The 15377-nt window shown below is 41.6% G+C and overlaps 2 protein-coding genes across 2 annotated transcripts; both read left to right on the top strand.

Annotated features, from left to right (window-relative positions):
* Positions 1-9432: 9432 nt before the first annotated feature.
* Positions 9433-12563, top strand: LOC145682742 (uncharacterized). Its single transcript, XM_081754127.1, has 2 exons — positions 9433-12477; positions 12552-12563. The coding sequence occupies exons 1-2, from the start codon at positions 9433-9435 to the stop codon at positions 12561-12563; spliced, it is 3057 nt and encodes a 1018-aa protein (XP_081610253.1).
* A 74-nt stretch (positions 12564-12637) lies between these two features.
* LOC145682741 (ATP-dependent DNA helicase PIF1-like) lies at positions 12638-13378 on the top strand. The gene has a single exon (XM_081754126.1). It carries the CDS (start codon positions 12638-12640, stop codon positions 13376-13378), a length of 741 nt encoding a protein of 246 aa, XP_081610252.1.
* Positions 13379-15377: the final 1999 nt, after the last annotated feature.

Here is a 15377-nt window from a genome sequence, read left to right as displayed (position 1 = left end):
ATACACTTGCTGCTAAGATCACCCTTACAGTTCTGGACCTACTCGGTAGTGATCATGCCCCGATCAAGCTCTCATATCATATGGGAAATGCTCGACCTCACGATGCACCTCCGCCAATTCGAACTCCACGTTTCGACAAAGCTGATTGGGATCATTATCGCAACTATCTTACCACTGCCGTAGCTCATTTGAACCCTCCCACTTCATCAGAGGAGCTTTACACACATATTGAAACGATCACTTCAGAAATCACCCATGCATCAGAACTGTTCATTCCCACCACCAGCTCCACCCCTTATCAGCCTAAATTACCTCCGCATTACCTCACTCACATCAAACGTTCCCGGCAAGCTTATCGGGAATACATAAGAACACGAAACTCCGAAGCTCTTCAACTTCACCATCAACTGCAACGTTCAGTCAAAAACTACATTCAAGCATACAAACGCCGTAATTGGATCAAAGCCTGTAATAACCTTACTGACAATGCACACCCTTCACGTTATTGGAAACGTCTCAACGCACTCTGTGGCAAGTACAGCAAAACCCCATATCCTCTCATCATCGACAACAGTCACGCACCATCTGACCAAGCTAAAGCAAACGCCTTTGCTGACTATCTACAAGACATCTTCACACCATCCCGTCATGACCACATTTTTGCTCATCCAGTCGATCATGTCAACACCGCACATCCTATCCTTCAACCAAATCTGAATCATATTTTGCCGCAGCATGAACTCACAGCTCCAATCACTGTTACAGACATCACAACAGTCGTGCAGCATAAACGAAACTCTGCTCCTGGTTTTGATTCCATCACATATCGTCATATCAAAGAAAGTCCTATTTCTCTACTTCTTCTTCTAGCCTCTATTTACACTTTTATTCTCAGAACTGGCTTTTTCCCCGCTGAATGGAAGATGTCCAAAACCCTCATGTTTCCGAAACCAAACAAACCTCCTAGCGCAGTCTCTTCCTACCGACCTATACAACTTACTTCCACTTTCAGCAAAATTCTTGAGCGCATCCTTGTCAACAGACTTCATCCATACCTCCACGCACGTAATCTCATTCCTTCTTTTCAAGCCGGATTCCGCCCATCTTATTCCATTAACGATCAGCTTCAACGTCTAACCACTCTTATTACAAATCACTATAATTCCGTTCGTCCATCCTGCCTTGTTCTGTTCGACCTAGAAAAAGCATTCGATAAAGTCTGGCACCTTGCACTTATTTTCAAACTCATCAAGCTTAAATTGCCCATGTCTTACATTCGCTTCATTTTTCACTTCTTGGCATGCCGTATCACATATGTTAATATCAACAACCATCTATCACATCCTATCTTCCTAAATTCTGGTGTCCCACAAGGCTCAGCTCTGTCCCCTTTGCTGTATTTACTATTTGTTTCCGATTTTCCTTCTCTTCCAGACGACGTGTATACTTTCCAGTATGCAGATGATACAGCCTTCCTTGCACTTGGTCGCACCATCAACCATATCAACCTCATCTTACAAGAATCTATGAATCGTTTTTCGCACTGGTGTCATAAATGGAACCTCACCATAAATGCTTCGAAAACACAGGCCATAGTATTTCTGCCGCCACGCAAACGCTCCAAGACCCACAGAAATCCATCACTTCTTTCTCTAAAAATTCAAGATACAGCGATCCGTCCAACCAAAACTGTTACTTACCTTGGTATAGTTTTTGACCACCATCTCACCTGGCTTCCTCATCTTAATTACATCAAAACCAAAGTATATAATCGTCTGAATCTCCTTAAACGCCTCACTGGCACTACCTGGGGCCCCACCTCAACCATGGTTCTCAACACGTATAAAGCATTTCTCCGTCCTGTCCTTACATACGGTTTCACCGCTTGGCTCTCAGCTCCTACCTCGTACTACTACAAACTTGCAACATTTGAACGTCATGCCTTCCGCATTGCCTACCGCATTTCTCTTCCCAGTCCGACTAGATACCTCTATTCACTCATTACTTTCCCTACATTACTTTACCACCTCGAATCTCTTCGCCTCAAGTTCCTCACTGTCCGATATATGCAGCAGCAACCACTTCTCCTCGCCACTATGCACTACCTTGCCAATTCATCTGCTCGCCCTCGCTATTACCATCTCCCTCTAAATTTGCTGTTTACATTATACTGTTATACCTTGCCGCCAAATCATCCCGACCTAGAGCTATTGCAGGATCATCGATTGCATGTCCATCTTCCTCATATTTTTCCCTCGCATCAAGCACAGTGATTACCCTCTGTACCTAACAGGGCCTCCCTCGTCTTCATTGGCCTAGCGTCGCCCCTAGGCAGAAGATAACCCGCATTTGTTCTGCTAACATTCCCTACGTGTTGTGGCGTCATCTGCACTCATTTCATCCCTCATGATCATCTCTGCAACTAAAATACTTTTAATCAACTTGTTCTGTAATCTATAATGTATGTATGGTGTATATTTTCTATGTCTTGTATACCCTTTGCCTCACTGATGATTATGGTCGCAAAGACCATAATGACCTGACATCTGTAGTAATTGTTAAATAAAGTCTCATAGCCCAACGCCCGTCGCTCCACATCCATATACTTCCTATGCAACCCTTCCCTTAAAGAGGGTGTAGCCCTCTACAGGGTAGCTAGCCTGCGGGCTAGCATTAAAAAAAACGTTTGTGTTCGAACTGGCCACCTGGATTCTCTAACCAAGTAAAAAAATAGGGTATCCGTAGCTGGCGGAGGAAAATAAGCGAGTCACTGAATTATCCATCCCCATCGCGAACTTCTGAAATACGGTTGGATTACTTGCCTCACTGAGGATTAAGGAAACAACCGTCGAATTGGTTTAAGCCTCTACGGAGGCTAAATTATCTAATTGACTTTACTGTTGACGATCTTGCAATTCTCTTGGGCTAACGATTTGTTTTTGATATTCTCCTCTTCGGAGGCCTATATCACCGAACCTAATTGACGACTTTGGCACCTCCACCGGATACCGATTTTATTAGTGCTTCCTCTTCGGCTTTGGCCCTAGAACTCTCATCCCTATGGCGGACTCTGGCAATGCTTCCGGTCCATCGACTCTTGCTCAAACAACTCCATTGAACATTGGCCCACATGGTCGCCAAAAAACGCAACCGCGTATTGTTACCGGCACTACACGGCTAGTACCAACTACCACCACTGTTCCTACCACTTATGCAAACTGTGTCACTGCCGGACAACGAATTCGATCCAGATTCCTCTCTGACGGCGAACAAACCTTAGATCCCAAGAAACAACGGCTTACACCAATAACAGATCCTACTGCTACTAATGTCAGCAACAATATGGATTGGGCATCCACTTCCACTGGAAATCAATCAACTTTACACCAAGAATCAATTTATAACTTTCTACTAACTGATTTCGATCCAAAATACGACATAGTGCGCGCTGTCTTTCAACAACTAGTAAAGTATGTTCCTCGTCCAGAAATACGAGAAATCATCAAGACGCGCCGGGGTATCATTCTGAAATCGACAAATCCGAACTTCGCTACACATGTCCGCAACAAAGCTACTTTCGAAATTTTTGGGTTAAAAGCAAAAAATTCAACATTAAGTTCCAGCGGACGAAAAACACCACCTCCACCACGGCGTCCTCCAATGTTATCTGTCGTCATACGGGGAGTGGAACCTGAATTCACTGATGAGGAAATTTACTCCGAATTACACCAAGAAGGACTACCTGTCAAGCGTTGTATACGTATCAAGAATAACCAGGGTCCAACATACTTAGTCCGCATTCTTACTGATCAACAACAACTGATCGACCAACTGCTTCTCCACGGTGCCTATATATACCGGCGTCGTTACAAGGTGGAACCATCTCGCACACCAGCACCTCTGCCTGTTAGATGCGAGAAATGCCAACAATACAATTCCCATCCGACATCTGAGTGTCCGAACACTATCAAATGTGGCTACTGTTCACTTGACCATCCCACAAAGAGCTGCCCTAATCTTAAGGAGCCACCACATTGCGTTCGATGTTCTGAGGGACACCCTACCTATAGCTACAAGTGTAAAGCTAAACCTAAACCCGATCCAGCTAAGCCAGAACTCGTTGTACCCATACGCTCTGTTGACACTCCAACACCTCCAGCAAATTCGCTGCGCCATCCAATAACTGTTGAAGACCTATTACGCTTCCTCACTATTTCTCTACAAAATATACATCCTTTTGATCGCAATCATATCCTGAATCAGATCATGTATGCAGCCAAATTACTGTTTAACCTACAACTTCATGCTACATATTCCGGACCTACAGTTCACTTTCAAATTCAACCACTCGAAGTCTGCGTTTAATATGGGTACTTCTGCATACGCTAGAATAATACGTATCATTATGGCTTATAACTTACTTTTTCTTAACATTCGATCAGTCTTAACACACCATGTGCTCTTTACACAACTTCTTCAAGAAGAACAAATTGCAGCCTTTGCACTTAACGAAACGTACCTCGCACCAAATTTGAACTGTTACTTTCCGAAATATCACTTGCTCCGACATGATGCTCCATCTGGTCCAAGAGTCTACGGAGGTACAGCTATAGGTGTTAGCCAACGCCTTCCTTATAGAGCAGTCACGGTTCCACTTCCGCTCACACTCCACCTTCCTGAGCATAATGTCACGACTATTTATTTTCGAGGCCGCACTGTTACCTTCGCTACCATATATTTTCGACCAGGCAAACCAATCAACTACGACTTTTTTCGATACATCGATTCTACCTTTCGGCACTACATTATCATGGCGGATCTAAACATTCATAGTCGGTCACAGAGGGACAAAACTAACTTTTTAGACTTTCTTCACACTGAAACAGTTGCTGAGTTCCATGTTCTACCGAAACCTACACGCCCCGTCAGCAATACTACTCCTGATGTTGTCATCACATCAACATCTCTTTCGCAGAGTATTCATATCGATGTGCTTGATTCAATTGGTAGTGATCATGTGCCTATCAAACTTACACTTCACTGTTCTCCTCGCTCTCACTCTAACATACCTCCTCAGAAAGTATTCTGCTACAAACGAGCCAATTGGGAACAATATCGCTCCGATCTGGACACTGCTGTTAATAACTTGCTCATACCTACTACACAATACGATCTTGATCACACAATTGCTAATCTTATTGAATCTATTCAAGAAGCAGCACACCGTTCCATTCCAACAGCAGAAGTACAATTACATAAACCAAAATTGCCTCCGCACTATTTACCTTCATATCCGCTTCTCGTCGAGCACATCGTGAGTACCTCGCTACGGGTAATCTTGAAGCGCTTAGACTTCATCGCCAATACCTTAGAATTACGCACAATTATATTGTTGCCTATAAGAAACGCCATTGGATTCAAACTTGCAACACACTTGCAAGTGAATCACACCCCAGTAAATATTGGCGCAAATTCCATCAACTCACCGGTACAGTATCCCGCACACCATACCCCATTGTTCACAATAATCAGGCAGTGATCACTGATATGGATAAAGCGAATACGTTTGCATCATTTTTTCAAGATATTTTTACACCTCTTCCTGGTTGGCATACACCGCAGCGCCTACAAAATTCAATAAACAGACGTACAGATCCCACATTTGCTTCTCTGCGCCCATCTATCAGCCAGTCTTTAGAGACCAATAATCAACTTACCACTCCGATCCCACCAGATGATATTCGCCAAACATTGCTCCGTAAACGAAACACTGCACCAGGCTTTGATTCTGTTACCTATGTTCTCGTCAGGCAAGCATCACCTGCTTTTCTACTTTTTCTCAGCGCCATATATACTTTCATCCTGCGAACTGGATTTTTTCCAATCGACTGGAAATACTCGAAAGTTCTTCTATTTCCCAAACCTAACAAACCTTCAACTGACGTACAGTCCTATCGCCCTATTCATCTCACCAGTTGCCTTTGCAAAATATTAGAACGCATTCTAGTCCGCCGCTTGCACGCTCATCTTGCAACTCATAATCTACTTCCTATTTATCAAGCCGGTTTTCGACCCCATTTTAGTACAATGGATCAGTTATTACGACTATCTACGGCTATTTATGATCAATACAACACAGGTTTTCCTTCTTGTCTGGTAGCCTTTGATCTAGAAAAAGCTTTCGACAAAGTTTGGCACCCTGGTTTACTGTACAAACTCCATAACTATTTTCTACCATCCTCTTATATCAGATTCATCCATTCTTTCTTACTAGGGCGACTAGCATATATCTCTATTAACTTAACACTTTCTCATCCGATCTTCATCCAATCTGGCGTTCCTCAAGGCTCATCACTGTCTCCTTTATTATACCTACTGTATGTTGCCGACCTTGTGGTTCCAAACAACATCAACATATTTCAGTTTGCTGACGACACCGCCTTTTTTACGACAGCCCGCACAGTACAATCCATTAGTAAAACTATGCAAACGGCAATTGATGCATTCGTTGACTGGTGTAATGTATGGCGATTCTACCAAAACTCAGGCTATTGTTTTCCTGCCACGTAGACGCCGTTCACGTATCTACAGGAATCCAAGTCGATTAAACCTCCAAGTAGACCATACACCTGTCGTGCCGTCAAATACTCTTACTTATCTTGGTGTCATATTTGACTCCAAACTTACTTGGACCCCACACCTCACCAAGATCATACGCCAAGCGCAAAATCGGCTCAACCTCCTAAAGCGCCTAGTTGGTACAACCTGGGGTTTAAAACCGTTAACAGTACTTCATACATATAAAGCATTTATGCGCAGTACATTAACATATGGTCACACTGCCTGGACATCTGCAACGCCCAAATTCTATCAGAAGTTGGCTATCCTAGAGCGCCATGCTCTACGCCTAGCACATCGCATTCGCTTACCGCATCCGACACGGTTACTTTACGAGCTGATTGACTTTCCACCTTTATTGCACCATCTCGAACAGCTTCGTACACGGTACGTTTGCAAGCGAATTGACCAGCAGCATCCCATGTTACTTGATATCCTACGGTACGATCGGGATCACGACGCACCCTCAGCTTACGTTGATACTCCCCTACAGCACTTCATAACTCTTTATCATTTGCAACTCGATGATGGTGTAGTGGATCCCGAAATCTTTCACATCTACGAACCACGTGAGCTTTCATCATTGATATATCCATCACACGCATCGTAACCACCTATTAACATGGGCTTCCTCTGTCTCCATCAGTTCCTGAATCGCCCCAGGAACAGAACATAACTCGCATTCGTCTGTACTAACAAATACCTTGTGATGTGGCGTTCAGAGCACTTCATTTCATCTTCATCTACTTCTCTCCATATTGCCTCCTGTACCATATTCATTCCAGTTTTGCACTCGTCTTAACTCCGCACTACATGGTAATAAACTTATTATTTTCAACAATATTGCTGTCTCATGCTTATAGTATGCTTGTACTTTATTAGATGTTATTGTCACCCTTCCATCTCTTCTCTGTTTATATGTATTTAATAAATAAATAAATATTATATACTTGTGCACCTCTTAGACCGACCACATTAAATTGCAAACTACATTTTATATAAAGCACTTACCCGAAGAAAGGGCAAAACCCTTTAGCGGGACGACGGACAAAAAAAAGCGTTTGTGTTCGAACTGGCCCCCTGGAGCTCTAACCAGGTTAAAAAATTGGGTATCCGTAGCTGGCGGAGAAAAATAAACGAGTCACCTAGGTTTTGTATCCCCATTGGTTTTAAGCGCGAACATCATATATACGGTTGGAGTACCTTCCTTTCTGAGGTTGAAGGAAACAACCGTCGAATAATTGTTTTTGATCTTCTACGGAGGCTGACACACGAACTTGATCTCAACTTAGACGACTTTGCTATTCTTCAGGTTTAACGATTTATCTTGATACTCTCCTCTTCGGAGGCAGAGATACTTGAAACAAGTTGACGACTTAGGCATTTCTATCGGCTAACGATTACTTTCTGTGCTTCCTCTTCGGAGGAAAACCACATTACTAAAGTACAAACTTAGAGAATTGCTGTAAGAAGTAATATTTCAAATAGTTTACGTCGTTTGGCAAATCTTAATTATATATTCCTATTCCTAACTATATATAAAACTACTTTATCCTTAACAATTATTATTTGATTAAATCATAATGAATAATCTCCAGTTAAGCATTGATCAACAAATAACTAAGTTTCATGTGCACAATGTGCGTGGAGATGGGGCTTGTTTCTTCCGGACATTTAGTTTGGCATTGTTTGGTACTGAAGAGTATGCGATGAACGTACGTATAGATGTGGTCCAATACATAGTTGAACACTACGCTTTCTATGGTCCCTTTATCTTACACCATGGTACCGGTGAACCAATGACAGTAGAAGCGTATCAGGCACACATGCTTTCGCCTTACACGTTTGCTACTTATGTGGAGTTCATGGCTGCTGCTCTTCTCTTTGAGCGACGTTTCATTATCATAGAGGGTCAGGAAGTACTGCGTGATGAGGGCAACCGTGAGTGGGATATGATTATCGCATTGCTCACTGGACCGCGCGAGAGTGGCCACTTCAGTCTATTGAGGCCAATTACTACACCACTTCCTTCACCAGCTCTTCCATATGTTTCACCACTTCAAACTAGGTTTGTTGCTGAATCCCCTCTACGTATTGAACACTCTTCTACTTCTAAATGTGGGAGACCAAAAAAGAGGAAGTTGGGTCGTCCACCAAAAGCCACTTCAATTCCACCTGAACTTCCTATTGATGAGAGCGATTGTAATTATTCTGTTATATTACCTTCACCCTTGACTTCTAATGTGCGTAAAAGATCTGGTCATCCAAGAAAGAAAGCAGTAGGTTGCCGAAAGAATAAGAATTCTAATATACTAAAACAGGTTACTATGGAACTTGAAAATTCTTATTCCCAACACAATGTAGTTTTGAATTCTGTAAACTTGCGAAGAATTTGCAACTTGGCCTACCTTGTGTGCTATTGACATCAAAAGCAGTACCCTTGGTCGTCCTAAAAAGAAAATAGGCGTGGGTCGACCTAAGCTGTCGCCTTTTAGTCCAGAGGAACAGCATAGGGATGCAGTTCGACGTTATGTCGAAACACATGAAAATTTTAAAAATGATCAAAATCGGTCCCGCCATCTTCCAGGAACAATAAGGAAAGGAAGTCTCATTGGCCATTACAGTGGTGCTCAACTTAATAATATCCTCAAGTACCAACTGAAAGTTATTTCACTTCTAAACCCTGGCTGTTTCAAATGTCAATATTGTAAAGCTGCATTATTTCATGAAGAAAAAACTCGTAAAAAATGGTGTTGCGGTGAAAATGCTTTCATTGTACCTGATTTTCCAGAACTTGACAGCGATTTCTATACTATGCCACCGTTTTTAAAACAACCTAGACCGTACAACAATATCTTTGCATTTAGTGCGCTGGGAGTATCTCATGGTTTTAAGCATCCGAGTACAGGTGTTTCATTTTTAAAAATACAAGGCCGTACTTACCATAGATTATTTGATTTAGCATACACTGCATCGAATAATCCATGTGGCATGTACATTGATGACGGAGAAGAGCGTTTGAGACTTGCCAAGGGAATGGCTTTAAATGAAGTCGTTGTTCAAGCAATCACAAAGTATTTATATGCTGTTAACCCTTTCATTGGTCTACTGAAACAACTGAGCCAAGAACCTTCAGACTATGCTCATTTGATTTTCGAACCTACAAGTAGACGCACCCATGGACCTATTTTAGGAGATGTTCCTAGAGGAACAGAAATAGCTGAAATCTTGAGTACGGAAAAAGAACAATACAATTCCCGTCAAATTGTTATTTGGAAAATAGGCGCTAGAAAACCACACACAGTTGACATCTTTCATCCGTTGTACGAGTCTTTGCAGTACCCTCTCCTTTATCCACATGGTACACCTGGCTGGTATATCGGACTGTTGGATAAAAAGGGGAAAAAGCTATCCCAAGTTAAATACTACCGACGCCTGTTGTTATCAGAACCAAGATTTTCTACGCTGGGACGATTGTCGGAGGAGTGGCTCGTAGATATGTACAGTCGTGTGGAAGAGGAGAGGCTACGATTTATTTCTGGTATGCAAAATAAATACAACTCTATGAGTATACGATCTGCTCCTTTGCACGAACTACAGACTTCAATGTTGACAAAGAAACAGGGAGACACTATGCGGGCTCTAGCGACTGACGAAACTATTCAAGGGGAGGGTGGTATTGTTCATGGCCGTATTTATCTTCCAAATACGTTCACAGGTGGGCCAAGATATATGAAGACTAAATATATGGATGGAATGTGTATCGTAGCGAGATTAGGAAGACAGTCATATTTCCTTACCATGACATGTAATACGAAATGGGATGAAATTGTGGAGTCCACTCCTCCCGGCAACAACGGTTCACCCAGTTTGGTATGCCGAGTGTTCCAGTTAAAACTATTGGAACTGCTACGTGATCTGCGCAGTGGGACATTTTTTGGAAAAGAAGTTTATTTACTCTATGTGGTGGAGTACCAGAAGCGTGGTTTACCTCACTCACATGTGTGTTTTAGAGTTGAGGGGGGAGGGCCGAGACAAAACACTGAAATTGATCAAGTTGTTCGTGCCAACATCCCTTCACCGGACGAGGCAGGCGGGAGATTGAGGGAGCTTGTATTGAGACACATGATGCACGGTCCTTGTGGACCTCCTAATCGCATAGATCTTCCATGCTGGGACTGTAAGGAGAAAAAGTGTACGAAACGCTTCCCTAAGCCTCATATTGAAGTGACGCATGTAGATGAGAGAGGGTTTGTGCACTACAGGAGGGATAGTTCTAACACTGCTAAAATTACCTCTGGTGGGAAGTACGTACAGGTTAATGAATCTTGGGTTGTGCCTTATAATGCTCCTCTTCTACTCAAGTACGACTGCCACATAAACCTTGAAATTGCTTCAACTCGTAAGATCGTGAAGTATTTATTCAAATACATAACTAAGGGACCGGATGAGGCTCGCGTTGCAGTTGTTCCGGAAGAACATTTGAACGATGAAGTAGAACTTTATGCTACAAAACGCTACATTGGGGCCTGTGAAGCTGCGTGGCATACATTGGAATTTGAGATGACTGGCCGTGAACCTAATGTCATCCAGCTTCCTGTGCATCTGGAGGGCTACCAGTCTGTTGTTTTCCGACCGGGCCATGAAATCGATGCTATTAGCAGAGCATGTTCTAATCTTACTTTGCACTTTTCTCGACCAACATTACCTGAAATTGACAATCTAACTTATTTGGACTTTTTCGAACGGTATATCGTGCATTCAAAACGACCAGGGTCGTGTAGTGTTCGAGTGATTCCCCACCCTGATGGAGTACATTTCATCACCAAGAGGCAGCGTGGAGAGATGGTGGCGAGAATGATTTGGGTAGCCCATAACAGAGGAGAACAGTTCTACTTACGAATGCTCTTGAACAACTTTCCATGTAGAGGCTACAGCGACCTTATATCTCTAGGCGGTGAAGGTTGTACTACCTTACAAGGTGCTGCACGAGCTCTGGGGTTGGTTAATGATGAGCAGGAGTACGAAAGAGCATTAGAGGAGGCTTCACAGTTTATGACTGGCGCCCGACTTAGGATGTTCTTCGTTCTTCTTCTTGTTGCTGGGGCAAGTGGCGCAGACTTGTGGAACAACTTTAAAAATCTGTTGGCAGGAGATATGTTAGAAAAGTATTTAAATAATCCAGAGCGAGCCTACACAGTAGCACTATGTGAAATCGACAGAAGCCTTCGACGACATGGATCTCGCCTTTATGAACATGGCCTTCCTGATGTTCAAGACGAGTTAACTGAACTTGGTCGAGAGAAGGTGCAATATTCTGTAAGTCAGCTTACTTCTTTTCTCGAAGAATGGCTTCCTAAACTCAGTAAGGACCAGAAAAATGTACTTGAATACGTCACAAATTTCCTGGATAATCCCCACACCAATGAGTCTTCAAATGTCATTTTTATCGACGGGCCTGCTGGATCGGGAAAGACTCTGCTTCTTAATGTTCTCACTGCTAAACTACGCCTAAGCCGTCGCATAGTTCTTTGTACTGCAAGTTCTGGAATCGCTGCTCAGAACTATGAAGGTGGCACGACAGCGCACAGCATGTTTAAGTTGCCCTTAAACTTAAGTAATGACATGGAATTTTGGGGAATTACGGGAGGGAGTCAGCGAGCAGAATTAATCATGGAAGCATCTGTTATAATCTACGATGAGGCACCAATGGCACATAAAGCATTAATCCATATTCTCGAGAGATCATTGCGAGACCTAATGAGAACAAATTTGCCATTTGGTGGGAAACTTGTGATTTTTGCCGGGGATTTTCGACAGATCCCTCCAGTTGTTACAACTGCTCATACCAATCTTGAAGTAATTCAAGCTTCTCTTCGCTTCTCTCCTATATGGTCGTCAGTGAAACAGTTCAGTCTTAAACAAAATCTAAGAATACAGAATGATTCCTCATTTACCAACTTTCTCTTGCATATTGGTGACGGTATACTACCTCCTATCAATTTCGGGGAAGGTCAAGATGCAGCTCAACTCGTACCATTGCCGAAGATTCAATACCTCACTAATGTTTCTTTGTTTATTGAAAAAAAAATTCCCTCAAAATGTATTGTATGAACCTGACACTTGCGCAAGGAGAGCAATTCTTTGTGTAAACAATGAAAATGTTGACTCTGTAAACGCAACAATCTTAAAAAGCTTACCTGGGGATTCATCTCACTTGCTGAGCGTGAATTACGTGGAAGAAAGCTGCGTCGATGACTTTTTTCTTACTCCAGAGGCCCTCGCTAACGTCCATGCCAAAGGAGTACCAGATCACAACCTGGAACTTAAAAAAGGAGCAGTTTGCATGATAATGAGGAATTTGCACTTCGATGATGGGCTTCTAAACGGCACTAAAGTCATAATTGTTGATATATCACCGCGGCTCATAACAGTGAGAAAACCTCATAGTTCTGTGCTGTATTCAATACCACGGATTACTTTTCAAGCGCCTATTGAGCCCAACAGTCCTTTGACTATGTATCGTAGGCAGTTTCCTCTTAGACTTGCTTACGCTATTACGATCAACAAGAGTCAGGGTCAAACAATTGATTTTGTTGGAGTTGACTTGCGTAGCGACGTATTCGCTCACGGCCAACTGTACGTCGCACTTGGACGTGTCCGATCAAGGGATTCAGTTGTGTTACTGGTTCAGTCTGAAAGAATAATTGAAGGAACCGCTTTTGTAAGGAATGTTGTATACCCACAACTTCTACGATAGTTCCTTTTAGTGAGTGATAGCTATGGAATTACCCAGGAAACAACACCATTCGACTTTCATTTCGGAGTATGATACATGTCTGCTGCAAAAATGCCTTTTCACTTATACTTGATAGTAACATAAGAGTCTACGCAAAAAGAAATCCCTTTAAGCTTCTTTATGGAGAATGCTTGGTGCCTGTCCAAATACAAATCATATTGAACTTCATTTTCAAACTATGATACGAACCCTCCCAGACACAAATACCACTTACGTTCCAGCTTTTTTAGTATACGAAAGACATGACGAAGCAAAAGCTTTCATTCAAAGGAGTATGCGTGTAGCAGGATACCACAGGGTGGTGTGGAAATACTACAAAGTTACAAGAAAAAGAATCGACCTTTGTCTTACAAATATGCAAGAGTTATGGTCGAACAAAAATCCTAGATTTCTTTTTTGAAAATTACAAATAAGAAAAAAAAACCCTCTGAAAATGAGAATCCAACATCATCATTCATTATATAATAAGTCGATAAATTGTGGTTGACAAAACAATTGCTATAGAAAAATAAACTGAGAGTTATTAAGCAGAGTATTATGGAGCAAAGGATGATAAATATGAGATCTGGGGATGTTAGGCCGATTTAAGGAAACATTAAGAATAAACGCACGAACACATTACATGCGAGGCCGTAGGCCGAGCAAATAGGGGGGTCTGGGGGCGAAGCCCCCAGCTGGCCAAGTATATATATATATATATATATATCTTCCTGTGTGTAAAAGTGAACACATTATATAAAATAAATATCAATTTTTTACACTTTCAGAACGATCTCCGTTGAATTATGTTCTCATGTTAATATTACCGTGGAGGTGGGCCTCGCAGGCCCGGAAAGTTCAAACTACGATAAGAAAAGAGTAGTGCAATTAAGGGTTAAATCGTGTTGGATTTCATTGATTGAACATGGTCTCATAACGGAAGTTTCTCATAGCATTTCATAATGTTTTGACAACGTAAGATGAAAATGTGTATACTCAAGTCGACAGGAACACTTTCTGTTCATAAAGAAGAAGAAAATATTTTTCATTTATACTGAACAGTGTAGTACGAAATCTAGTGCATCTAATAATAATAATAATAATAATAATAATAATAATAATAATAATAATAATAATATAGTGAAATTGAAATCTTTTATTATTCTCAGATAAAATTTGTATTGTGTGATCGATAAATATGTTTAAATATGATAGAATTTTTAAATTAGAAACTTCATTTAGAATGGTTGATCTGAAAAGAAACCGTACGGAGGTCTTTCTTTTACGAAGGAAACGGTGTACACTTATCTCTATTGCGACAGTCTTTAGTTCGATGACAGTACAACGTACGGTAAACAACATTGTGTTTGAAGATTTTTTGAATTTGTCAGAAAGTCCACACGGCGTGAGCAGTGATCGAATCAGAAACTCAAAAGTACTGGATGTAAACTCTCTACTACTGAGCCACCATACTCGTCAAACCTAAAATGTAATAGATTTGTATATCATGTAAAAAAAACCGGAAAAATAAAGATTGGATCGGATTTATGATAATCAGTGTTAAAACCAGAAATAATTTCTACCATTTCAATTTGAAAAGAATTAAAGAGATGACAGAATTTATTTTGGAACATTGAATTGTTTTCAAAGAATCCAGTTTCCGATGTATTCTCGGAGATTTTGAGTGTTGATTCTCGAAGTATTCTCATGGTTCTTTTGTCGTTTTGTCTCGTTTTGAAAATGTAAGTACAAAACATATGCCCTGATTTTATCTAGATGATATTAGCATCCTTTCGCTTTAATAGTATGACACCCGCGCTAATCACTAAAGCATCAAAATTTCAGTCAGTCAATCAGACGGATAGTCATAGTGTAACCACTGCGTGTAATCTGGTCGCTGTTCGTGGTTCGTGGTCCTACCAATAAGTATTTTACTGAGACTGGAACTTACCTGGACAGGACAATGAAGGACGTCTCCAAG

The sequence above is a fragment of the Thermobia domestica genome, chromosome 4, assembly GCF_964235325.1.
Source record: "Thermobia domestica chromosome 4, izTheDome1.hap1.1, whole genome shotgun sequence".
Classification (NCBI taxonomy): Eukaryota; Metazoa; Arthropoda; class Insecta; order Zygentoma; family Lepismatidae; genus Thermobia; species Thermobia domestica.
Note: the sequence above shows the minus strand (reverse complement) of the source record. Positions and strands in the feature narration are given on the sequence as shown.

Excerpts from the sequence above, each read along its gene's own strand:
- LOC145682742 (XM_081754127.1), top strand. The coding sequence starts at position 9,433 with ATGCCACCGTTTTTAAAACAACCTAGACCGTACAACAATATCTTTGCA.
- LOC145682741 (XM_081754126.1), top strand. The coding sequence starts at position 12,638 with ATGCAGCTCAACTCGTACCATTGCCGAAGATTCAATACCTCACTAATG.